Source organism: Poecilia reticulata, linkage group LG18 (genome assembly GCF_000633615.1).
Source record: "Poecilia reticulata strain Guanapo linkage group LG18, Guppy_female_1.0+MT, whole genome shotgun sequence".
Taxonomy (NCBI): domain Eukaryota; kingdom Metazoa; phylum Chordata; class Actinopteri; order Cyprinodontiformes; family Poeciliidae; genus Poecilia; species Poecilia reticulata.
This window is the reverse complement of record NC_024348.1, coordinates 18,352,506-18,379,508: the sequence shown is the minus strand read 5'-3', so window position 1 is coordinate 18,379,508 and position 27,003 is coordinate 18,352,506. Positions and strand designations below refer to the sequence as shown.

The 27,003-nt window shown below is 38.7% G+C and overlaps 1 protein-coding gene across 2 annotated transcripts in view; it reads left to right on the top strand.

Annotated features, from left to right (window-relative positions):
• Nucleotides 1-27,003, top strand: part of LOC103480746 (sodium/calcium exchanger 1-like) — a 109,522-nt gene that overhangs the window by 68,051 nt on the left and 14,468 nt on the right. The window contains exons 12-16 of one of the 2 annotated variants that reach the window (XM_008435908.2): nucleotides 14,318-14,424; nucleotides 17,657-17,781; nucleotides 19,801-19,830; nucleotides 20,307-20,406; nucleotides 21,347-21,619. In XM_008435908.2, coding sequence (XP_008434130.1) covers nucleotides 14,318-14,424; nucleotides 17,657-17,781; nucleotides 19,801-19,830; nucleotides 20,307-20,406; nucleotides 21,347-21,619 — 635 coding nt within the window. The remainder of the gene's footprint in view (nucleotides 1-14,317; nucleotides 14,425-17,656; nucleotides 17,782-19,800; nucleotides 19,831-20,306; nucleotides 20,407-21,346; nucleotides 21,620-27,003) is intronic. The other variant, XM_008435909.2, reaches the window with a different exon arrangement.

The following is a 27,003-nucleotide window of genomic DNA, read 5'->3' as shown; positions in this document are numbered from 1 at the left end:
TTTGGGCTTTAATCCACATGAAAACATTTATAGAAACTCAGACCAAAGTGAAGGTTCATTTGCACGCATATGAACTTTGGGGTTCTGCGAATTACTCTATTCTATACTCTAATAACTTATTGTCAAAATGCAGCTGGCTGGTTTATTGAAGCATTTGGGTTGTTTTTAAAAGCAGTGGAGACCAAAACGTAAGTAAAATAATGTGCAAATTGTGAAGTTTGCTTAATACTTTCCCTTGAAAATAACGCTCAGGGGTGAAATTGTATGGATTCATGTGGATGAAAACTTTCCTTAAACCAATCCCATGTGTATAATATCATTTATTAAAACAATGTGGTGGAGATATTTGTTTTATACAGACCTGACTGTACAGCGCCTAAGCTTTACAACATACTTAACATTCCCGTCTCAAAATACCAACAGGAGTTTTACAGACATGCAAAGCGCCATGAAAATGAATGGAGTTCAGGTTAATGAGCGCATCCAGCAGCAGTGGCGCCTGAATGAGGCATTAAGCTGGTGCTGAGCTGCAGACCCGTCGTTCAGAACCAGCTCTGGAGTAAATCAGGCCGCCGTCATCAGCAGATCATCTGCAGGGTCACATGTAAGACTCTACTGTGGACCGTTCGGTGGGAACCTGGCGCCCTGGTGGGTTCTGGGTAAACTGGGCTGTGACATGATGAACGCACGGCGCTGTAGGAGAGTGATGAGCCAGCTCCTGACTGCAGCACCTCGGGGTAATCTGGTATGATCCGCACACACACAGGCACACACAGCCATGTCAGAGTGATTAAATCACTAATGGCTTGTGGAAGAGACGATGTGACTCATGCAGGCTCTTCATCTCCACTTGCATCTCTCACCCTCCTCTTCACCAAACTCTCCACTACTGTCCTTCTTCTTCTCTCCATCTTTCTCTGTTATTCTCTTCTTTCTGCCCTCCTCGGTTCAATTCATCATCCACCTTCTTCTTTATTTGTGCCATCACATTTCCTGTCTATCTACCCCATCATTTCCTGGGATGATATATCGCCCCTCTATATTTTATTGTTCATTCAGCCGTCCCCTTTCACCTCTTCCAAACTCTCTCAGCTTCTTCTCAATTCTTAAAATTTGCCCTTCATCTTCACCACCCCTTACTTTATCATCCTCCTCTTCCCTTCCTGCCTCCTTCTTGCCTGTATTCATCATTCGCAGGTGAGCTCGACTCTTCTGCAGTTCCAGGAAAGAAATGGCATTTAGCAAATTTTGGCCGGTTTTTTTATAAAGGTTACCTGAAACCAACTTCCAACAGAAACACAAATTTCCCTGCGCGGACCTTTACCGGCGCATGTTTGTTCCAGAAATGTCCCAAAAAAAAAAAGGTCAGAAAGTACAATTCTTCTGGTTCTAATGATCATCTAAAGGAAATACCAAGGTGGATATTAGGTGGGAGACCAATTTGATTGAACTAAAAATAGAAAAACTGCTAAAAGCTCCATATGACTGACAGTAAAGTAAAGTATGCATATTAAAGGAGACATAATTCACATTTTGCACATATTTGTTCACTGCTTCTACAAAACAGCAAAAAAATGCTTAAAGAAAAAAAAACACCCAGCTGTTTTTAGCAATAAGTTGATGTTTTTTTTGGTGTCTGGAAAACGGGCTATTTCAAAAACTTCCCAATTAAGTCATAATGAGTTACCTAGCAACCTAAGCTGAGCTCCAGCATGTTTGGTCAGCTGGTTTTACCACTGTAAGCGCTTTACAATGGCTGCTGGAAAAGACAAGTGCTTAGTTGATGACTTACCATCCAGAAACCACTTGCTGCAGTCTTGTTGGCTGTGCAGGAGGCTTACTAAAGCTTTTCAAAGATGTACAGTTGAATAATTGCTCATCTGTCTGCAGCCATTTTCGTGTATTTTATTGATTTATCATTGATTTAGCTCAGCTATTTTTGTCTACAAGATGGAGTCAACAAGCTACATCAATGTCTTTTAAAAAGAAATACTGGGTGCAAAATTTTAAATTTGAGGTAAAGTTAAAGACGTCCTCCTAAATTATTCCACCCGCTTCGTGCATTGCACCACTACCACTAACAGAGAAATTGCCCCACGGCATGCTGCTGCCACCACCATGCTCTACAGTTGGCACTGTCAGTTTCTTGAACTAAATGTTCTTGTCATCTTAATCTTCGTCTCGTTTTCATATTTCATTTAGTTTGTTTGCAGCTGCAAATCTCTGTGAAGTTTAAAATTAAAGTTCAAAGAGCCGATCTTGTAAGAACTAAAAAAAAAATCCTCCAACATCAAACTGCAGCATTTTGTCTTATAATATTAAAGCTATGTTTTATTTAAAAACTCAGCTTTTAAATTATTAAGACATTCAGATGGGAAACTGTTGGATCAATTGCATTAACATTCACACACCAGACAGAACCAGTGTTCGCATTTAAAAGCTCTCATGACGCCCTTCTTATAAACACACCGCTGGCTTCACTGCGAGAGACGGACAACGATGGAGGGATCGGAGGAAGACGAATGAGTTTAAACCTCTGCAGGACGACTGAAAAGACAGAAAAGTCGGAGGTGGGGAGAGATGGATGGGCTGCTGAGCAAAGAGACAAGGAGGAGAAGGAAGGGCAGGAACAGGTGGGAAGAAACTGGAGCAAATACCAGCCGGAGGGCGAGGAGGGAAACGACGAGATGTGGGCCACAGTCGCTTAAACCAACTGGTGGCTCCTTGGGTGGTAGCAGAGGGAGATGGGAGAGCAGGATGTTTAACTTTTCACCTTGAGATGTAAACATGAGTTCAGCAAGTCCTGATTCTGACAACCCTTCATGCTCCTGACGTTAACTCACACTTTGACCCTTTCATGCCACTGCAGCAGACAGCTGTCTAAAAACCGTTTTCCTGTGTTTAAGGATTTTTATGTCATAAATACACACAGATCACTGACATGGACACGAGTGCATCATACAATACACTGCCAACTACTGGCCATGCCTATTTTCCCTCATCCTTCCTTGTTTACTTTTTTCTTCTGTCCTTTAGTTTTCTCCCTTCCAACATCCTCACTTGTATCCATTTTTAATATTTCCTTTCCTCTGCTCTTCCTTGAATTCTTCTATCCTGTCAGTGTTTTTTAAAGTTTCCCTTTTTAAAAATCGTCCATTCATAAATACCTGCTGTAAATGAAAAGCCTGTTGGTGTTTTTAAACGGTTAAAAACGAGGGAGACATGTTGAATGCGTCTGAACGCTGCATGTTTGGTTTCTGCTTTAAACTGAAGCCTCATGGGATGAAACATGAAAACAAACTGATGAATTAATCATTCCGCAAGACGCTGAGGGAACCGTAAGAAGATAAACAACATCTGAGTCTCTTGGTGTCTGAAGTCGCCCAGTTTGAAGCTCCTTTAGCCTCTGTGCTGCGACAGCTAGCTAGCGCTCCATTCAGCCACATCATAAATTCACAATGAGCTTTAAAACAAACATGAGAACAAACGAGAAGAGAGAAGTTATGGTAGAGAACAGGATGTTCCTATTGATCGTTTATTTCTTTATGTTTAGCTGCTCTGTGATCACAGCTTATTTAAGAAGAAGAAATATTCTCTCCAGGTTTATTCTACTACCAGGTCTTGGTCATTTTTCCCTCAATTATTCTCTGATTCAGCCCACCAGGCTAAGCATCGTTTACTGATTTTACATTTTTATTGTTTGACTTTATAGTCAGGATTTAGGTATTTTGAGTAATGTCTTCCAATAACACATGACTAGCTAGTAATATTTTTACATTTTCTGTCAACATCAAACATTTTTTTTAACTCAAAAACATAGAAGGGCGCTGGACGACCGCCCTGTAGCTCCCCAACACTGGGCTTATCAGGTTTTCTGGGTGGAAACCCTGAAATATTCTTCAAACTGATTTAATAAAGAACCACAGCACAATTAGTTGCCCCTCCATCACACCAAAGGTATGACCCCCTGAGCAGTGAGCCACATTGATCAAACATCGACTCTGTTAATGTTTCATCTGCTGTATGTTAGCTTACATAAACAGTCTGTTTTCTGTCATGCAGCAGATAAAGGAGAAAATTGTGTCGCAGGCTTTGGTTTCATGTCGTGTTTCTGCAGCATTAAAAGTTTAATGGAGATAGAAAGTACAACAGGAGACTGATTTAAAACAATGATGTGGTTTCTACATCAGACATAGATGGTGTTTGTGCACGAAGTGAGACTCTGTCGTTGTTTAAATCATCTGCACATATCCAGTCTGAGCAGATCAACCACAAAGGTTTTTCGTGATGCAGGAAGTATCTCCTGTAGCAGTCAGTAGAGCACTGAATCTGAATAAGCCTCTGACTGAAGACTGTTGTTAAATGACAGTCTTGTGACTCTTGTGCTCAGTTTCTGGGCAGCAGAGATGATGTTCCATCTTCCTGGATGACACCATTAGCTCTTATGAAACACTGCTAATCCACCTCATTTGCTTTTGCCGCTCCTTTTTAAATCCCCGTCCGTTCATGCGGTCAATAAGTCAGGCAGAGACAGAGTCGAGCATGTGATCTTTCTTTCACCTTCCACATTTGTGTCCTATATCAAACCGTTTTACCGCTGTCTGATCGGCCCGTTTCCGATTCGTGATACTAATTCGGATACGTTTCCGATTGTTTTCAGTCAGAAGAGTCAGGCCACATTTTATCCGACTTTTACATCATAATTCTGCACCAGAAGAAGTCAGACAATGGCTGAAAATTATTATTATTATTACTAGCTTAATCAAAATAAAAGAAGTCTGTATCACTACTGGCTCAAACTACAGATCCAAACAGACCATCTGCAGAACCTGCAGTCAATACTCCACAAACAGCCATCAGTTGTGCTTTCTTTTTCTTGGCTCCCTTTGTGTTGTGACGACACGATCAGCTCCGAATCTTTAAAATCAGTCTATAAACAAAGATATTATTTCCATAAACAATGCGCTGCTGCTGAGTCGTCTACGTTCTTCTTCTGCACGCTGGTGTCGCGTCAGGGAAGTCAGCCGTTCACAAAAAATGAAAAAGAAATCAGACTTCAGCATAAAAATCTGGATTGAGCTTCCAGACCTGCAGTGTGAGAAAGTTCTGAGAAAGAAGAGATGTTTTAAACTTCCTTCTTCTCTTTCTGCTCCAAACCCATGAATCTCCGTTTCAACTCCTCTGGGATTCGGGGTCGTAGGTCAGGCATGATTTGACATTTTAAGATGCTAATTAGCCACTCCCAGGTGTAAAAACAGCACCATGTTGCCACGGTTGTTGAAACAGTCTGAAAGTAAAAAAAAAAGCTACAGCAGACATCCTTCCAGCTGCAGAGCCAGAAGGAACAGTTGTCCAAATACGCAATAATTCAACCCAAATCAGAACCACAACAGGACACCGGATCACTAATTAAAAACTATCTAGGTGGCTCAAACACAGCCCCGATGCCTCAGACTGGACCTTCAAACAAAACAAAGAAATAAGTCAATGATCCCGTTTCTCTTTAATGATCGCTGATGCTGGACTCGTTTCCTCAAGTTCACGAGCATCAGGGATAAAAACGAGACATGGGAGGACGCAGCGTTTTCAATTAGGACGCGGAACCACACAGACGAGCAGCGCTTCCTTTTCATTCTCTCCTGACGAAAACCATAATCACATCAGAGGAATATTTCCTCCAAAACTGGAGCAGAAACAACATCTGCGGATCGCTTCCCTCTGCGTCACCCCCCGTGAACAGTCGCATGTCATGTTTTCCTGCTCGGCGGCTGAACATCGCCGGCCTCGTTTGTGCGGATGAAGCTGATTGGATGTGATGTGCAGAGGAGGGAGAGGTGCGGAGCGGGAAGGAGCTGTGAGGGCGGATGATGATCAGGGGAGAAATGAAAGCGTGTTAGCGCCGCGCCGCCTCATTCGGCCGTCGCTGCTTCATGACCGCATGGCTGATATCTGCTCCACTTCCTCTCTGCTGTAAACTTCGTACTCTCAGCATTTCTAATCAAGTTTAATCACTCGGACTTGTTCCTACCTACATCACCGCCTCCCTGGTTCCGTTTTGATATATTTTTCATACAGCATCTCTTGGCTTTCTCCATAATTTAATCCTCAACACCTTTCTGTCTCAATAAGCAATAAATCAATTAATACCGTGATAAATTAAAACAAGTTCAATTATTTCCATTTGCATGATTCATTATTTCCCTCTTTCTACCAAAAACTGGATGATAAAAGTCTTCAGTGCTTTGGTCTCATCTAGCTCCTTCATAATTCATTTGTTTTATTTATTTTGGGTATTTAAAATGTCTTCCAGTTCCAGTGTTAAACTATAAGTTAAAGTTTATTGATCTTTGAGAATATGTTCTTGCATTTTTAAGCCGTATTTATATTCCTTGAAAAAGGTCTCAAAACGACAATATTATCGTTTATCGCGATAACTTCTGGGAAAGTTTATCGTCCAGAAAACTTTATTGTAGTGACAGGACTCGTCATCGTGTCCATTATTCTCTCACCTTTTTCCTTTATTTCATTTTCTTAGAACAGAAGAAAAGTAACTAATTAGGATTAGAGTTCATAAACTATATTTGTTTTTCTTTACATTGTTTATTTCTGCTGGTTTTACTTGATAATAACTGGATCCAAATGTAAATGCGCCAAGATTTCCTCTCTCACCTTTTCTTTTGACGGTCTTTTGTCCGTCCTCAAACTAGCCGTCTCTATTTCCCCGTCCACATCTGAGGTGTAACTTTATTACTCAGCACAGCTGGAGACGACTTATCAGGAGCGGTCATGTGGGTGACAAAGTGTGCGAGTTGTACAGCTCCTCATTATGGATCTGTGATGAGGAGAGGGAATATCTTCCCCTTTAAGAGCTTTGTATCTCTCTCTCTCTGCTGGCTTCTCTCCAAAGGTTTTGTTTGTGCTGCTTTCAATCAGAGAGGATCAGCAGAAACATGGCTGCCGCAGCAAAAGCCTGATTCAGACCCTCACAGCCTCGATCTGAAACCGTCTTCGCATTATTTAAAAACAGCCGTTATTCCTTTTGAGGCTGAAATGTGTGTATTAGAACCGTAGTAGTTAGAGAAAAAGGAGGATTTTATGTTTTGCAAAAAAACTTCAAATTTTCTTGAATTTTTAAAAAAAATTATTTTCTGAGCCTGGAAAGTCAAAAATGTATAGAAAAAAAAATCAGAAAGGGAATTTCTTAGTTCCTTGAAACTAAGAAACTAAGTTTCAAGGAAGACACAAGTGGCTTGAGTTTGACACATGTGTCTCAGGTCATTGTGGACGTCTGTCCATCCGGACAGTCTTATTAAATCTCTGTAATCTCCAAACCCAAAATCCTCCTACATTTGCACCTCACTGATACTTTCCCATTTAAATACTGGTATACGCTTAGTTTTCTAAGATATTTTACTCTTTTTGACTATATTTAGGTCACTTTTACCTTAATAATAACAATAATTTAGATGATGTCCTGGCAGATAAAAACCTTTAATCTGCAAAAGGTCGTGTTTTCTTTTTACCATGACTGCAGCGTATTATTTGCCGTCTTTGTTCCAGTTTTGCTGATCAATTTTTCCACTTCCCATCTCTTCATTATTCACTTTATTAAGGCAGTAAACTAGACGCGCTGCATTGTTTTTGAAGTATCGCTCTTAAATCTTTTTTACAGCCCAGGTTTTCATCAGAAGGAGAATAAAGCAGGCACATAAATCAACCTTTACTCAAGGAAATTACTGGCTGGTTTTAGCAGCTCCCATAGATGCCCCGTTTGAAAATGCTGTTTCTTATTAACATTTAAAACAACGCGTCTGACGGCTGCAAATCAAAACGCAGAACTGGACTCAGAGGAGCCTGGGAAGGAAAGAGATTAAAGATAAAGACGTAAGCAGAGGTTTCGTCCATTAGGTAATGCAACGAGGTCCCAACTTAATCAAATCAGGCTGTCGCTCAGTCATTCGCTTAGCAACAAACTTTAGCGCAACAATCGAACTACAAGGACAACTTCTCCATTCCACTAAATTAAAAATCCTGTCCGGAGCTGCTAGTGAGCAATACCTTCCTTTGCTCTGGGTTTTTAACTCCATTTCTGGCAGCAGCGGTGTGTTCACCGAACCTGGCGGAGTATGTCGGTGCGTCTGTGTTTGGTGTCAGACTGTTGACAGGCCGAGGCGTTGAGCCTGACAAAAGAACTTTCCAGGGAGCAGATGTCAAAAAGTAACAAGGCAGAAACACGAGGAAGATGAGACGGCGAGAGGGGCGAAGGTAAAGGCTGGAGAGAAGCGAGGATTCTGAGAAATTATTAATGACGCCGAGCGTTATGATGCCCTATATTCTCCAAATCGATTGAAAGGCAGCCGACGCCACAAGGCGGAGGCGCTCCTACTGAGGTCCAAGTGCAACTCTTTAAAGACATTTCGTTTTTTTATACAAGCTTAGTTTGGATAAATAAATGTTACAACTCTGCAAAATACAAATACTTAAGGAAATTTGAAAATATCACAGGGTAATTATATGTTATAGGAAGACATGGTTCTAAGAAAGGCCAGTATTATTTCTGTTGTTTCTCAAATGTTTGGACCCTTTATCCCTGATTAGTGACTTTATTTGCTGAAGTTGTTGGAATGTAAACCAGTAAAGACGGCAGTGGTTACAGCAGGGGCGTCAAAAAAACCCAACCTGAAGTCAAGCTGGTGAAGTAGCCCAATTTAACTGATTTAACCAATTAATCGTTAACTTAATTGATTATTTCCACAATCGATTCATCACAGGTAATCGTTTCATCCCCAAAACCAAAGCTGTGCAGAATATGCAATTAGTGGCCACTTTATTAGCAGCCTCTTGTCATTTTTTGTTGCCTTTGAAAACGTTCGTATCGCTTCATGAAATAGATTCATTGAAAACAGTCTGGCGTTGCTGCACCTCCATGATGATCTGCATCGCTAAAAACAAACTGCAGCAGAGCCTTTCTGGTGCGATTTAAACAAATGACCTGTCAGCTCTGGAAGCCAATAGACTGGAGCAAGAAAAAGAGACTTTGGCGTCAGCAGCAGTGGTGGGACGAGTTTTCTGTGCAGAAGATCATGTTTTAAAGAGGCCGAGAAGGGACTTCTGCTGATTCTGCATCGCTAGGTAATAAAATATATACATTTTCTGAGATTTATTTTAGGAATAGATCTGGAAGACATTAATGAAGATTGATTGTACTGTCCAAAACAAACCGAATCTTCTCAACCTTCAAGTAAACCAAAGGTTTTGATGCTAAACCGTTATTTACTTAATTAGACGATGCATCAAATGTATTTTTAGAGGATATTTAAGTTTCTCTGCTCAAACGGCTCTGATGTCAAGCCTCTCTATGTCTGAGATCAACCATAATCCTCAGTGGTGATAGTGAGGAGATAATCTGCTAAATCCCTCAAATCCTAAATTCTGAATAATTCCTGGAAGCGCTGTGAGTGATCAACATATTATTTTCCAGCGCCTCAATAAAAATGGGACACACTGACCAATTAGCTCATGAACCCAGAAGTCATCTGTACTTTCATTTTAAAACAACAACCTGCTCCCACTTGAATTCAGTAGCTTTTGTCAATCCTTTAATTGGCAAGAAACGCCCAGAAAAAGCTCAAACAAGAACGAAGAGTTAAAACTAAAACCAGCAGCTGCTTCTGTTCAGGCTCACAGCAGATTAAAACACAAATACGGGTTACTGCACTTACTCAATTACATTTACTGTAGTAACTTTTGTATTTGTACTACACTGTACTTTCTACTTTTACTTGAGTAAAATTTCTGTTTTAACCAAAACGTCACCAGAAACAGACACACAGCTGCAGTTTTGGTTAAAATTTCATGAGTTTTTTATTTAAAGAAACTAATTTGGAAAATTTTGTTTTGCCTGAATTTGTGAATTTTTGTTACTTAATTGGATTATTGTCATTTTCGTCCTTAAAATACCAAAATGTCCACTTAACTATATATTTTGGTCCGTCTAATTATGTAGTTTTTAATAGTTGAACAATTGATAATTTGATCAGTTACTCAATACTTTTTTTACTCTTACTCGAGTTTAATTTTCAGCTACTCTACTCAGCTCTGTTAACAAATGAAAGGTTGAACTTTTTGCTCTTGTTCAGAAGCATAATTAAATATTTCATGTTTTCGCCGACATGTCATAGTTTTCCCAGCCGTTCTTGGACCGGATTCAATTGGATCCAATTGGACTTTTGCCCAAGCAGCCATTTAACCCAGGAGTCCACATCGACATCCACAACGCTGAAGGCTTTAACACCGTTTATGTTGCACATGCATCATTAACAGCGGTGCTGCGTATAAAATGCATGTATGTGTGTATTTATTTCTGCAAAGTAAAGAGCAGAGAAGTGGGAATAGACGTAAACAAGAGCTTCCTGCTTATATATTAGTGTGTTTTCCATGCAGTTTGCTCCGCTGGGTGAATAATGTTTGCAATCGCCCAGGTGTTGAGTGGGAGCCGTGTTTTCATGCTTACCTGCTTGTGTGCTGTAAGCTGAACTGTTTGTATGTAGATGTTCAGGTCAGCGTGCAGCGACGGCTGCCTGCTCATATAAACACGACAATGAAGTAAATACAGGGAAGTTTGTGCATTCATGCCGTTATATAATTTGTTTTGCTGTGTCTGCAGTCACCGTGTGCCGTATTAAGGACAAGCTTGGGTGTTGGACCACTTGGGGTAAAATAAGGACACCCTGGTCTGGTTATAAGGATGGATTTGATGGGTTTTGAGGTTTTGACTCTTAGCTGTAACAGACATCGCTCAGATTAAAGATCCAATCAATGAATTATGAAGTGAATGTCCTCAGAAAAACATCGTTTGTTTGTTTGTTTGTCCCCCTGAATGAGCTCGGTGTGTAGTGAGTCGTAACGCTCATTTCTCAGCAGGAACGGCGTGTTAGTCATGCTCGTCTTCAGGCGTCATTTGTTCACTTCCTGTCTCTCAATATCTGCTTTATATTTTACTAAAAATATTATTTAAAAATAAAAAAGTTTAGTTTTTATCTCTCCTGTTTTCTTCAAATCATACTTCTGGATAATTGCTCATAAATCCTCATTAGCTTGTACTGTAGACACATTTCCCTGGTAGGGAAGAAAATATTGGAAACAGAAACGGTATGACATCAAAAATGCACAATAATCTATAATTAAGTGTCTTTGAGTGTCCTAAAAAGTGTCATTAAGTTTGATATATTATTATTATGCAATGCATCCAGTTAATGCAATAAAATCAACTTTGGATCAAATTACTTCAACAGCAGCATAACCTACTCAGGAAATGAAGCTAAAGAGAAAACTTTGGAATTATGAATTTTAGAAATACCTGATTTATCAATTAAATCACATTCAATAAATACAACTATCACACCTCTCCTCAACATTGTATTAATACGTCTCTAAACTCAAAGACATTTCTGATCAAATTAAACCCGTCATTGCAAAATCTTTTAGCTCTAGTGAAAAAATGTAAAGCTGAGATAATTAAATGTATCAGTTTTTATAGAAGTCATCTTATAAAAGATTTCAAGATGATTTCATCCTCCACACACTTTAGTAGCTCAGGCTAACTAGCTAATTAAGCTAGCAAGAAACTAAAATCAAAACTTTGATTAGCACAAAAAAGCCACAGGTTTATCATAGAATGTATTGTTTAAATATAAGGTTTTGTTTACAAGGAAAGGCTAGTGCTTCTTAGTAATGAATGTGGAATTTTCTAGCTGAAGCTAACTGCCGAATTAAGCTAGCATTAGCTTAAAGTCAAAACTAATTAGTCATAGCTTTTTAGCTACATGTTTTATTTCAGAAAAGGGTTTTTTTAATCATTCAAATAAGATTTTGTGATTAGTACAACCCTGATGTATTTAATGTTGGGTTAATGTGTCCATCTTTGTGAACAATAAAAGTAATTCTTGGAGTGTGATTAAGCTGTGGGAGTTCTTGCAGCAGCAGAACCGAGCCACAAAATATTCAGAGATTTCCAAACAAAGACCGGCTTTAACAAATTTTTATAGATTTGGACTTTAAAAATCAGGAGAAAAGAATGGTAATTGGTCGACTCCTAGAAAAATCTGACTTCAGAAAGATTCAAATAGTCAACAGCACCCAGTCGGTGTTGCTCATGTTTCTTACTTTATATCCCACTTTTCAGAAACGCCATAAACCAATTTTCAAGTTTTGCACCAAGACTTTCTCTCCAGACTCAATCAGTTTAATCCTTTTCAAACTGCAACAAAATTTATCACAGGAAGCTATAAACAAAAACAAACCAGTCCAGTACTAATCTAATTACATCCAGTCTAATTCAATCAATTCTGAATACAAAAGTGAAAAATCTGATTCCATAATTTTTAAATTGACATTTAGTAAAAGCTATTTCTCCAGTGAAGTCAGTAAGTGGATTTCATTAAATATTAATTTTTTCATTTTGATTCTTCCTTCAAACTTTTTTTTTTCTGTCTACAGAAGAATAAAATTATGAAGTCACTCAATATTAATTGTAAAACAACTAAATATTGCATTTAGAAACTCTTATACCAAACGTTTTCTAAACACTGATATGTTTTTCTATACAAAATGTACGAGTCATCACATCGTATGATGAGGTATAGAGTTTCACTAGATTTATTACCGTTTATTTTTATTATGATTCATAATTACAGCTACTGCTAATAAAAAACAACAGTTATGGTTCTGAGAGAGTTAGAACGTTACATATGACAAATTAAGGGATTCCTAAAACAGACCAGTACGCAGTAAATATTTTTTAATTGATTTTTTTCAGTAAAAAAAAATCTCTGGATACATTTTATTTTACCTTTGTTAAAACTCGGTTATAAAAAGGCAAATACTTTGTAAGAAAATTATGTTGGTAATAATTTTACCCTGTTTACAAATTAAAACTCTCCAAATTTGTATCATTTTTTAATTGCAGTTGGGGGCCGCAAAAAAAATCAGTCCAAAGGCCACAGATGGCCCCCAGGCCACACTTTGGACACCCCTTTTTTACATCAACTACGAGATATTTCTCATCTTTTAAAGTATTCAGAAGTTTCCCCAGCTTCGTTGAGATAGTTTTTTTGTCTCTAGACTCTTTTACCTCTCCTAACCAAAGCCTATTTAGAGCTTTAGAGTGAAGATATCAAGAAACTGTCTGGTGGAGGGAAACGGAGACAGAAATGACCCTGCAGGCTCTAAAAAGTGAAAAAAAAAAGATGTCAAATATGATGAATTAAAATGAGCTTAATGATTTTAAACAAATGAATAATGAATTGTAACAGCTCTTAAATTATTTTCTATTCAGATGTAAGAGTCCTTTTACTGTGAGCATAAAGATTTTGGACTGTCGCAAAACACAAAACATTGATTTAATTGCTTGATGAATTAAAATGAGCTTAATGATTTCCATCATTTTGATTATTAATCATTTTGAAGAGCCATTTTGTTTACAGAAACATAATCCATTTTATTTATGTTTTTGGTTGTGTGTGGGTTTTTATTTACATTTGTTTGTCGTGTTTTATTTTGGAATAATGTCTTCCAGCTCTACTGTGTAGAGAGAAAACTTGCATTGTTATGCCTTTAGCAATAGATTATATGAAAGTGGTCTCAAAATACAACAATATTATCGTTTATCGCAATAACTTCCGGGGCAATTTATCGCCCAGCAAAATTTGTTACAGTGGCAGATTTAGTTGTGGCTTTTTCACTTTGTTGGCCCTTCTGGGCCTCCATAGAAACCAAACATTTGGGGTTTTTCTTCATCCATATTTCCGTACAGATCCCATTTACGTCTCACCAGCTGGGATATTGCTGCCGCTGTGGTTGGAGTTACTTTTTTGCCCATCTTCACAGCTCTCTCTTTTTTCCCCCACTCTACTTTTTAAGGTTGGGTTTCTGCACACGTTTTTCCCAAAAGTTCTTTGCGCAGCGTTTTAGTCTTGGCCTCAGGGTGACTCTAAATTGAATGCACATCACAATGGCTGCTGAGCTGAGCATCGCCATGCACCGCAGCTTCAGAAAATAATCTTTCAGGACCCGGGAGTCAGATATTAGCATACTCAGTACACAGTATGGAACTGTCAACATGAACCTGAGCCTTCAGTCTTTTCTGTAAAGCGACCTAATGGCTGCTAAACCAGAGACAATTAGATTATATTCTTAATTATTACTTAAAGTTGTGTGATCTGAAGAGACCTCTGGCTGCTTCTCAACTTCTAATAATGCTGAGGGCATAATTAACATGCATTCACTGAACGTGCTTTTTCTGTCCTCTCATTAACAGGAAGGTCATTGAGGTGAAAATTATTGACGATGAAGAGTATGAGAAGAACAAAACCTTCACCATTGAGCTTGGAGAGCCGGTTCTGCTGGAGATCGGACAGAAACATGGTGGGTCTGCTTCTCTGTCTGCTTTATGCTGAAATAATAAAAGTGGTTTTTTAAGCAAGGAGCAAATTTATCACTTCGAAACCCTTTATTGATTATCTGAACTCTGATTAATTTCGGAAACTTTGTGTTTTAACGCATGGCAGAGATGGGTTGGACAAGATTTAACATTTTTAAATAAAGAGGGGAGTTTTTTAGTTGTTTTAGTGTCCATATGTGTTTATTCCTGCACTGGATTCACAAAGCAGATATCACTAAATACACACAGACTCAAACATCCTGACCAAGTCAGCCACATGCAGGCAGTTTTAATGTGTGAAAGACAGAAAATAATTATTTTTCACTGTAATTAATTTATCTACAGATGAAAAACAAGTTAAAAATGTTAGATGTGTTCCTATGAACCTTTATTAGTTTCAAAGGTTGCAATTTCAAAATTAGCAAGTATTAAACATACTTTTTCACTAAGCCTATATTTCTGCAATAATTTAAAAAATTTTTTTAGTCTGATGTAACTAAATCAAGTCTAAATGATTAATTTAAATGCATTATGGTAGATCTGCCGTCTAGTTTATGTTACGTGTACCCACATTCAGCTAATTGCTCCTCGGAGGTTTTCACAAAACCTCTTCCATTCGGTGCATTACTGAGCCTCTAGACCCGACTGTGAAAAGAAGGCTGCTTCCTAAAATGTAGTTTTATTTACCTTGTAAGAGTTTATTACAGTACAGTAATACCACTGTCAAAAATCTATCAGCTTTCATAAAACATGTTTTTGGCCATAAAGCATCACTTTAAGCTAAAGCTACACATGCTGCAGATGTAGGGAAGTTAAATTACTGATATAAAATGTGTCATTCACTTAGCTCAGACACAAAAAAGTTAATTTTGATGACAATTATTGTCAGTAAACATGCTGTAAAGGTTTCAATTAATTTATGCGTTTAATCACAAATATTGTGGATGTGGGGAATTTAAATTACTGATATAAAATTCATCATTCATTTAGCTCAGACACAAGAAAAGCTGATTTTGATGCCAATTATTGTGGGTAAACATGCAGCAAAAGATTGAACTAATTGACGTGTTTAATCACAATCAGCAGATATTTTGCGCTGACAGAGGGGAATGTAGAAAGGGCAAATAATAATAATCATAAAAACATTTTCTTACCAGAGAAACTTGATGCTGAACACACAAACCCAAGACGCTCACTACATCATATTTCTATGTTTCCAGTAAGAACCACAACATTCATTCAAAAATATTAATGTTAGAAAGGCGTTGTTTTGCTTCTGTTGTTCCAAACAGCACATTGTTAAAGTTTTATTTAATTAAGCTACTTTGAGAAACAATAAGACGTTAGATTATGACACATTAATGAGTCATACGAGATTATTTTTAACTTTCTGGCTCTAAAATGAGTGGAAATGTGCTTTTTATGTTCTACACTTATCACCATTATATCTTTAAAATATTTCCAGTTGAGTTTTACACGTAGCATCAATTAAGCACACCACAGAGTGAGCATGGCGGTAGAGTCTTCCTCTGGTGGATTACAGGTTCACAGTCAAGATGTTGGACAAGAAGGAGCAACAGCCTGGGGCGCGTTTCATTACAGGGGAATATAATTAGTTTTACAACACGGCTAAAGAACACGCAGTCTGACATTTAAACACGCCACACGCTTACTGTAACACATGCTCCGCTTTTCAATTAGAGCAGGAAGACACAGATAGCAGCTCCGGCAGCAATTGTGCAGCCTGAGCGAGGACACGGGCGTTGTGAAGGAGCCGAGCGGCTAACGATGCGACAGGTGGTAACGAGGTGATAGGAAGGTTGGAGAATGCTGAAAGTGCGCGTCCGTTTGTTTCTGCAGTGAAAAGCCTTCCTGAACAGCCTGGGTTCCCCATGAGGGATATGACAGCCAATAATAAAACTCATCTTCGCTCTGCAGACTTCATGCTTTTCAGTGATAATTCCCACTGCAGCGAATAAATTAAGGATGGTGAAAAGACTGAATAATACATGAAACGTCTTCAGCTGCTGCGTAAAATCGGACAAATCGCAAGAATATTTGACAAGACAGCAAAGCAGAGCTTGACAGTTTAATGCCAATCAGTAGCTTGACTAACTTGCTGGTTTTTGGAAATAGTTTCTCAGTTTTCTAGGATATTTTTTGTCCAGTAATGAAATGTTCAGAAAGGAAACTAATAACAGAGAAAGTATCATGAGGTTTGCATGATTTAGGACAGGGGTTTCCACACAGCATCAGCTTCTGGTCAGAGAAAAAAAACACCTTTTGCAAAAACCCAACACAATGTGACAACATATGTAAAGAAACATTGACTCTTGGAAAAAAAAAAAAGTCAATAATTATTACTTTAATTTAGCGTAAATGATGCCTCATACTGTCTGATTTTAGTTTCCTGTGAATATGTTTTGTTTTTTGCAGCAGTGTCCTCCACAGCAGGGCTACTAAACTGTTCCTTCGGTCGTTTTCTTGTCAAAAACTTTTCAGGTTCAGGTTTACTCAAGTCACAGCATGTATATATGTGTAAGAGTTTTATTTTAACATTATAAATGTGAAGTTCGTCAAAATTTGTTTATTTATTCTTTGAATTTATCTTGTTTAGTGAACAAGTTGTTTCTCCAGACATTTAGTGGTGTATTAAGTTCTGTTACTCAGCTCCTGGCAGTTGGTGGTTACCATAGTAACCAGTAACTGACAGCTTGACAGCTCCGCCCCCTTTTTTTCTGTTGCCGTCAGTAACTGTGGGGCAGAAGCTTCTGGACTAAAGTTGACCACCAACTTGAGTTCCTCTTTTCTTAGAATAAATACATTGAACCTGAGTGAGTCTGTCGTGAAGCAGTCGTCCTGAGACAAACACAGAAAGGCTACATCTATAAAAAAAAGACATCAAGTATAAGAAACGTTTAAAAAGAGAGAGACAATACAATGTGCGAGAACATCAAATATAAGTCCAAAAGAGAAATCACTGCATCTTCCATTTCATGCTAGCTAGTGATGCTAGCTTTAGGTACAAAGCATCTTCATAAACTTGACTCGCATCTAATCAGAGAGATGAGCATGGCAAATAAACTACTTTAACTTATAGTTTATCCTAAAGACTGAAAAACATTACATTTTATAATAAAAATATAATTTAAAAAATTATGTTTTAAAGCAGAACATGTTGACTGCTGCTGACCTATGACCCCGCTGTTCACCCAGGTGACTCCAACGAGAACAAACCGCTGGTGGGAGCGGAGGAGGAAGAGGTGGCCAAGATGGGCTGCCCCAGTCTGGGTGAACACACCCAACTGGAGGTGATCATCGAAGAGTCCTACGAGTTTAAGGTGAGTGTGCGCTGGGATTAGCCTTTGTAGCCAAACTATGCAGGACAGTGTAAAAGTATTCATACTGCTTTGACTTAATGCGACTTAACAACACAAAGTCCTGCAACATGGTGAAGTGGAAGAGGAGTGAGCATTTGTATCTGACGTTTACTCCGATGGCCTTAATAAAATCCTGTGTAACCCTTCAGAAGTCACCCAGTTTGACCTCAGCATGAATCCAGCGGCTCTGTGAAGACTTCAGCAGTTTGTCAGAATATTAGAGAACAAGGAAGAGCAATATTTATATTAACATAAAACAATATGTCAGTATTTTAGCATCTGTTCGGTCCATTATTTGATCATTTAAACTGCAAAACGGTCAAGACCATTCAGATCAGGGCTGAAATGATTAATCGCATTACCGTATTGGCCGCACTATAAGGCGCACTGTTAAACGGTCTATTTTAGATATTTTTTCATATATAAAATGAACCGAAACAAACAGTCATAAGTCATTCATAGAACAGCACGTATTTCTCAACGACTCTCCTGACTACGGTAGCCGTAATGTAGCTGAAACGTTTTGACAGAGCGCTGTGAGCGTCACGTACCACACAAAATCACTTTGAGGTCAGTAAGCACAACCTGAATGATTCCTTATTGATTCACTAGAGGGCGCTGCTTTACTCCAAAAGAAAATACAAGGCGCCTCGTCGTCTTTTGATCAAATTAAACGCTTTCAAGTCCGGAAAATACAGTAATTGTAATTTCTCAGTTACTGTAATAATTGTAAATTAAATTAATCATTAACTGGAGTATACAGGCTCTAAAAAGGTGATTGAGTGAAAGAACAATTCATTCAGAGCATTAATTAAGCAAAAACGGTACAAAAATATAAACATAAGATTTAAAAAGAACACTTTGTAAATATGTTCTACCTAGAACTCAAGTTGCAGTTTTACCTTCACCTGGTTCAAATTCTTAAAAAATAAAATGTATTAAGCAACTTTTTCTATCCAATTATTGATTGGTAATCCAAACAAAACAGTCAACATTTATCATTTGCTACAAATGAGCAAGTGTTTACTAAAGCAATGCTCCATTTTAGACAATAAAATGTCTTAATTAAAAAGATGATTTGTGTGTTTTAATGCATTTCTAATATAGAAAGGGTTTACATAAAAAAATCTGAACTGTGCAAATTGAAATGAGCTATTTTACAAAGGAGTGTGAACAAACCTTTTAGTGTCTCTAAGTGCAAATAAGTTGGAGACAAACTGAGTTTTAGGTGAAAACTCCAACTCAGGGAGGATGAATACAAAACCACTTCATCTTCAGATTATTTCTCCAAATAGATTGAAAAACTGGTTTTATTTTCCTTCCAATTCACAAATATGCACCACTTTGTGTTGCTCTGTGACATGAAATCCCACTTAAAAACATTAGATTGTGTGAAAATGTGCTAAAATTATGCAGTGTGAATACTTTTTCAAACACTGTAGATGGATGATAGTAAAAGATTTGATTGTTAATCTCATAAATCTCGGCTTGTTGGCATGTAATGGACCATGCAAAGTAATCCTCTCTCCTGAGATGTTATTAGATCAGACTTCCAAAAGGCTTAAAAACCTTATTAATCTTTTTTTTTCTGCAAGATATCAGACTCTGAAAAGTTGCTGGTTGCTCACTGATCCAGGAAATAAAAACCTGCCAGCTTTCTGCTCAGTTTCATACATATTTCACCTTTATGGATGTAATTAGTTCAGAGACGGCCCAATGGTTAAATAATCAAAGCATGGATTATTTAACCATTGGGTTAAATAATCCCAATGGTTCTTCTGCTTGCAAGAAATGCCAAGTGACTTGGCATTTCTTGCAAGCAGCTCATTGTCACCGTTTTTCACTGTGTTGCTCCGTTTTCCACCATTTTGTTTGATTCTGATGTGATAAATCATTTGTGTTCTTTCGTTCACTCATTTATTGTGCCTCATTTGTCCATTTCTGTTGTGTGTGTGTGTGTGTGTGTTTATGCATGTGTAGAAAGCAGTAAATACTCTGCTTACTGATAAGGTACCTCTCTCATGCATGCAGTGCTCATTCTTCACTCGTTTGTTGTCTTTCATATTTTCCCTACAAAACACAAAGTGATTAATTTCAGATTTTTCCTACTTATATCAACAAACATATTTTACTTTCAATGCTCCCTTAAGCACACATGCAGTAAATCCTGCAGGATTTGACTGAATCAGGATATTTTACTTTCCCATTTTCCCAGCTGCTGTTATCTTTCAGCCCAGAAGAAAAGCCTAACGGCATGTTCTCGATTTCTAAAACATGGCATGTGTTAATTAACACATCTTGCACCTCAACGTCTCATCAGTGTCTAAATATACTTCTGCCACTTGGGTTGTGAATTTCAGGACTTGAAAACGATATTTTTCTCTTTGTGTGTGGCTGCGGGTGAATCAACAACTCGGGGTTGTGTCTTTGTTGCTCCGTTTGGTGTGTGTGCTCTTGCATGCGTGCTCCTGTGTGTGTGGATGCAGAACACAGTAGATAAGTTGATCAAGAAGACGAACCTGGCCCTGGTGGTGGGAAGCAGCAGCTGGAGGGAGCAGTTTGTCAGCGCCGTTACTGTCAGCGCAGGTAATACTCACCGACTACAGACACATTCGGTAAATTATTACGCAAAATCACCAAGTGAAACATATAATATAAACACTTTTGGATCAACTGCTAAGATTTTGTCCTTATTACATTTTCTGGTCCGGTTTCATTCAGACTGAGTAGCTGGTTTTCCTCTAAACATTTAAATTAAGGTGCATCTACCCAAAATTCTTACACATTTTGTCTCCAATACAGGAAATTTCTTCCTTGAAAAGAAACTTAACCCCAAATCAACTTTGTTTTTATAGAGAAACTGTGTAAGTCAGTTCTTAAATGCGTAGAGTATATTAGCAGCTAGTTAGTGGAAGCCTCAACCGCCTCCAGACTTTTGTAAAGTATCTACAAGATTAAACGCGGTTAAATAGTCCGGACACGACAAAATTTAAGGCCAGTGTTTAAGGCAAAGTTATATATTGTTTTATAAATGTTAATTATTTTATTGCCTTAATTTCAGATAGATGAATTTAGAGGAATAATGACCGCAAGGAACCTGTGGTGTGCTTCCTCAGATTTAGATGAGTTGGATAATGATCCTTTTTTGCTACTGCTGTATCTGCTAACGTAGGCTAGATTATGCCACTGTATGCTAGCTTATTTTAGCTCGTTGGAGCTAGCGCTGCTGCTAAAACTTCAAGGTCAAAATGAACCAGTTAATTATACCTGAACTCTAAATAAGAGCACCAGGTGGTGACATAGTTAAGATCGAATAAGGGAATGCAAGTCTAGTTGTAGTTGATAACCCAGTTAGAGTATTGGTATTAAAGCAAGCTAAACTAAGCTAATTTCAAAAACTAAAATAATATGGTCAGTGTTTCTGAGTACCTACAGTTAAAAAGGTTTATTGGCTGTAATTTCACTGTTATAGAAATTTTAGTTCATGTATGACTTGTTTATATTTAATCTCTTGCTTCCCCTGAAGGAGATGATGACGAGGAGGAGAGTGGCGAAGAGCGGCTACCCTCCTGCTTCGACTACATCATGCACTTCCTCACAGTGTTCTGGAAGGTTCTGTTTGCCTTTGTCCCACCCACGGAGTACTGGAATGGCTGGGCCTGCTTCTTCGTCTCCATTTCACTGATCGGCGTCCTCACTGCCGTCACCGGGGATCTGGCCTCGCACTTCGGCTGCACGATAGGACTGAAGGACTCCGTGACGGCCGTGGTGTTTGTGGCTTTGGGGACATCGGTACCAGGTGAGACAGAATGGCATCGCTGTTTTCATTCAGTGTTTGGAACCTCCTACATTTTTAGTTTTAGTGGTATTAATTAATGAATAACCCTAGTTATTCTCAAAGTCCTGTCTTCCTTAACTTGGTATTTATGCAAAGATCCTTTGTTGCTGGAAGCGCAGAGGTGAAGTTGTACTTTTCGACAAAGAAAAATTTATTTGAAACTTTTCAAATCTAAACGTTTCTTTCTTTTATGGTATTTTCACACCTGAGCAACTCAATTCAATTGGGGACCAAAGTTGCAACTCTGCAGTGTGCCAAACAATCCAAACCCAGTTGTTCCCCTCCCCGCCTGTGGAGGTGCTGCAACAAGAGTCACCGAAAGAAACTACACAAAAACCTCAGAAGACAATTCTTCAAAAATATAAGCAAAAATGCAGTACCACCAGATTTTAGTGGTTGTAGGATTTTCCTTCCGTCTTTGGCAAAAGTCCACAAGTCATTTCTGCTGCTAGCGCTAGACTCTTGCATTTGTTTCGGCTGTATTTACCCAGAATGCCCTGCACTATAGACCACTTCCTGCTTTTGGAGTGTTTGGTCCGCTTAACATTCACACACATATATATATATATATATATATATATATATATATATTCAAGCCGCACCAAAGTTCACGTCAGCCAAACAAGAGACCTTTTAGGAGGAACAGAGTTCAATTACGCATTTCCACCTCCCCAAATGAACTGGACTTTCTAGACAGAGTTTGATTAAAGCGCACTAAACAAAGTTGGTGTGAATGCAGCCTTATCATCTCAAATAAATGGAATAAGTAAATTCAGTAAAATACAGAAGAACTGGACCAGCTGTACCTTCTACAGAAAGAAAACAACTTCCAACCACATTCTTGCATTGATCCGTTGAGTCTGTAACCTCATAAAATGACTTTATGGCTTTAAGGAAGGAATTATTTTAGATTAAGTATACAAAAGAACATATTGCAACGGCAGCATCAAAACCGTTGATAATGGACAAATAAGTCCAAAATTATTCAGATCTGACAATTCACTAAGATAATATTCTATTGTTACTTCAGACTGGCTGTGGTGCCCCAAAATGTTACTACTTTAAGGGTATTTAGTTAATAGACTGTATTATGTATAAATATAACTTAGTACTTAAGAGAAACAGGAGGTATAAGACAGGAATAAACGTTAAAAATTGATTTTTGTGAAATTTTGTTCAGTGTTTCTCCTTCTCACTCAGCATTGTTGCTCTGTGTTTAAACAGACGCCACTGAGTTCTGTTTCTTTCAAAGTTTACCTGAGACAGATGCGCCAAATGAAAGAAGGGCCCGTCGTTCCAGCTGCCCGAACAAGGAGGCTGAAAATCCAATCTGAGTTGTAAAAAGCAGACTCTATCTCAGCCTTCAGCCTGAGCCAGTCTCCACCCGGAGGGGACTGCTCGTCCCCAGGCTTTAATTCAATTCCCTACCTCATTGCTCTCGCCAGCGAGTTTATTGTTGCTGCGCCGTATGAGTTATAGAAATAGCTCAAGCGGTGCTCTTCCAGGTGGCAGCTTTGATGGCGTGCAAGGGAGGTTTCTGAGAAGTCATATCCAAGTGAGCTGCTTCGACAGCCGTGCTGGGACTGGAGACGTAAACACGGATTTGCATCTTTTCTCACAAAAAAATACAATAAAATAAACCAGTAATGGTGATTAATTGATGCTCTAAATCTCCTTTTTTCTGCTTTGTCTTAGATGCAAGATCACTCTTGCATATTCGGTCTTTCCTTAGCTTGAGTTCTTGCCATGATGCCCCATCTGGAGCAGTTTGTTATTGTGACATGCTTTCTCCTGTCTCCTTCCTTTCCCTTTATTGGGTGTTGTGTATCTGCTATTGGTTCATCCATCATTTTGACCTGTGGGCTGCAGAACTCTGCTTGAAAAAGGTGATTATAGCTTCCAGTGGGAGAGTTTGCTGCCGTGCTCAGGGTTGTAATCTTCCTCAACACTCATCCTCTCTCAGCGTTTTTAGCCCTGAACTCTTCATAAGGCATTATTACCCTGGATCATTATTATGCTCAGCAATTATGAGGACCATTTACTGTAAATTTGCCAGTTCAGGGAATGATGGAGCAGTTTTGGACCAGAACGTGGTTGGAGAGCGTTATTGAGCTCATTTGTAACCATTTGAGTTGTTCGGTACCAGAGCACCAGCAGTTTAAAACTGGAACATTTAGTTCTTATTGGAAAAAAAAAAAAAGATTCCTGATCCTGGGAATTCTGAATTGATTCAGAAAACGTTTTTAATCTGCCCAGTTTTTTTTAATATTTTGAATAATTCTTTAATATTTTTCTAATTAAGAAAAAGCAACTAAGCTAATGTAATAGTGGTAATTTAAACTACTGAATTTTAAGCATAAGCCTATTTAACCATATTTTAACTATAAACTGATTAAATTTGATAAAGTATGGAGCATTGTAGAATAATTTAAATATTGTTGTCAATTACATAATTTGTATAGTTTAAACAGAAAAAAAATTGTTTCTAAATCGAATTGTGACCCTAAAAATCAGAATCAAATTACTACACAAAAAGATTTGTATTTCTATTTAAATTGCTTGTGTGAACAAAGTAATAATTATTGATTATTCTGACAATTAATAGAGTAGTCAGATAAAATAAATGTGCATTCTGCAGATTTTTCAATTGACTATTTGGTCAAAATAAAAACAAAAAAGTGGAATTTGGGAAAAAATAAAACAGACTTTTGGATGTAACAAAAATGGATAAAGTTCAACTAAATTACCTTTCAGGAGATAAAAACGTTGCATATCAAGATGTCAACTAAGCATTTAATCGAATGCCCACATTAGTTCATAATTCACTTTGTGAAAATATTTTTTTTTATTTATCCAGGACGAGATTTAATGACATGATAATTTGGTGTTGCTGAAGTTCAGTTCATATTTCAAACAGAAAAATGAACTACAACACCATTACTATGTCGATTCATCGTCTATCAAACGCAGCAGCAGCTTTCACTGAGATAAATGATTTTTAATGTGCGAGAGCCTGGAAGCCGTCATTATCCGACTGAGGTGAACGAGGCCTCTTCTTCGATGAGGTCTGAGTGAACTCCGTCTGTTTTGGGGCCGATTTCGCTCTGTAATTTAAACCTCTCCCACCCGAGCGTCAAAGCACACAGAGATTCCACCAAAAGGATTACAATTCACTCACTCTGGAGGATGGTTTTCATGTTGGGATATGAATTTCAATTAATCTCAGTGACATTTAAATGAGAAGCGAGACTCATGGCAGCAGCCAGACTCTAAATGGGAATAAGCCGATGCGGTCCTGCAGTGACTGGCAGCCCTTTCTCTGGTGCTTCCTGACAGCCGGGCTGCAGACTCTCAGCTTTTGACACAATTTCAATCCGATGGAAAAGCTTTCTCCTAGCCACCTACACCCCTTTCAAAGTATGTGTTACTTTGTTTTAGCACATTATGGTATCGGAATACAAATATGGATCGCAGTAAAGATTACTCTGCACTTTTTAACCAAAGAACCAGAGACCCAAAAGTGATTCCTTGGTAATTTGGGACCCTTGAGACTAGAGATGAGTCAAAGATTATTCATGCAAAGTTTAAAGTACCCCGTTAGATTTGACTAACAACCAGAAGTAAAAAGTCCAGACAGAGTTTGATCTGAATCTGATGGAGAATATCAGATTAGGGTGATCCAACAGAGTCCAAACAGTGAGTGAAGGAAGACACGTCGGACAGCAGTACAGCAGACTCTGATGGCAGCAATGGTTTGGGTTTGCTTGATACCAAGTGGTTGACGACAGCTCAGTATTTGTGGTTAGTTATTACAAAATAAAAGCACCTGATTTCAATAAACGTGATCCAGGGTTGGTAATTCTGTCTTATGGATCTTCAAACCATTCACTCTGTGCTTTGTGGAGTGATACCATTTCAATCATAGTACGCCATCTTAAACATATACATCAATGGATGCATCATATTAGGGCTGTATATGATGCATTCATCATATACAGCCCTAATATATGATGGAATAAATCGATTCGGCGATATATATCGATATTTTCCGCCCTAGGAAAGTATCGATTTTTCATCCCAGTGTATCGATCCGTTAAACCATAGGGGTCCATAGCCTTACAGCTCTTTTTAACGTCTAGTTTTTTACGGCGTAGCAGCAAGACTCCGCCTCCCTGAGTCTCACTTTCAACTTGAGCTTAAAGTGCAGATTATAAGCTACACACCAGTTTTTAAATTGTGTTAATAGGCCAAGTATAACCGGAGTTATGCTAACATTAGTAAACCATATTTTTCCGAATGTCAGAGAAATGTCAAAAGCGCCGCCATTTCCCGGCTTTTCCGATTATGTGAGAGGGAATGGGCTTCCAAACGTACAAAACGAAACATTAGATTCCTGTGTTTTTGGAAATGTTAAATCTTCAATAAATAACGATGGGCTGTATTTTGTTGCTAAGAAACAAAGTAAAGTTGCGCAAGTAACCGTGAAAGAGAAGCGGAACGAAGAAGCGGAAAGGAGTAGCGGCACGAACGGAGCAGCTGCAAAAGCAGTGAGATCGCGAAATTAATGCAAATTTCGACTGGTAGCATTCACTTCGAAATTAGTTTTTAGCTTAGCGGTTTCTGTTCTGTATATAAAGGATTACCTGAAGAATGAACATGGGATGTAACATCCGAAGCGGGCGCGCAAAAGCAGCGGCGCTGTTTTCAGCAGGAAGACGAAGAGGAAAAACCCGCAGCCGGAATCCGCGGCGCAGTGAGGATTTCCATGGCAACAATGGCTGATCGATCATTCTTATTAGCAACAGACAAAGAGTATCAGAGATTTAGAGAATCTCTAAATCTCGGTGCTTCATGGAGCACCGAGGCAGTCTGAAAGGCAGCTACTCAGAGATCCAAGCAGGGGAATAGCGGGGCTGCGTAGCTGCAGGGAGTCGATCACTACGGGGAGAGGCGGAGAAACTACTTTAACAGTTAGTAGTAAACAGCTTACAGCCACGGCTAACTCCGGGAGCCAAGGTAGAAAAGCCTTTTACCCCATAGTCCAAAAGACTGCATTTGTGGCTGCATTTTTACTCCAAAATCAGGGGCGGATCTAGAAAAATATTGATGGGGTGACAAGAGGGTGGCAGGGACTTTTTCAGGGGTGGCATTATATATATATATATATAAAAAAAAAAATTCCCTTCTCACCCTCCGCGGGTGGYCTGTTTCATCCTCTGAGCTCGGGTCCTMTAYCAGAGGCCTGGGAGCTTGAGGGTTCTGCGCAGTATCTTGGCTGTGCCTAGAACTGCACATTTCTGGACTGAGATGTCTGATGTTGTTCCTGGGATCTGTTTGAGCCACTG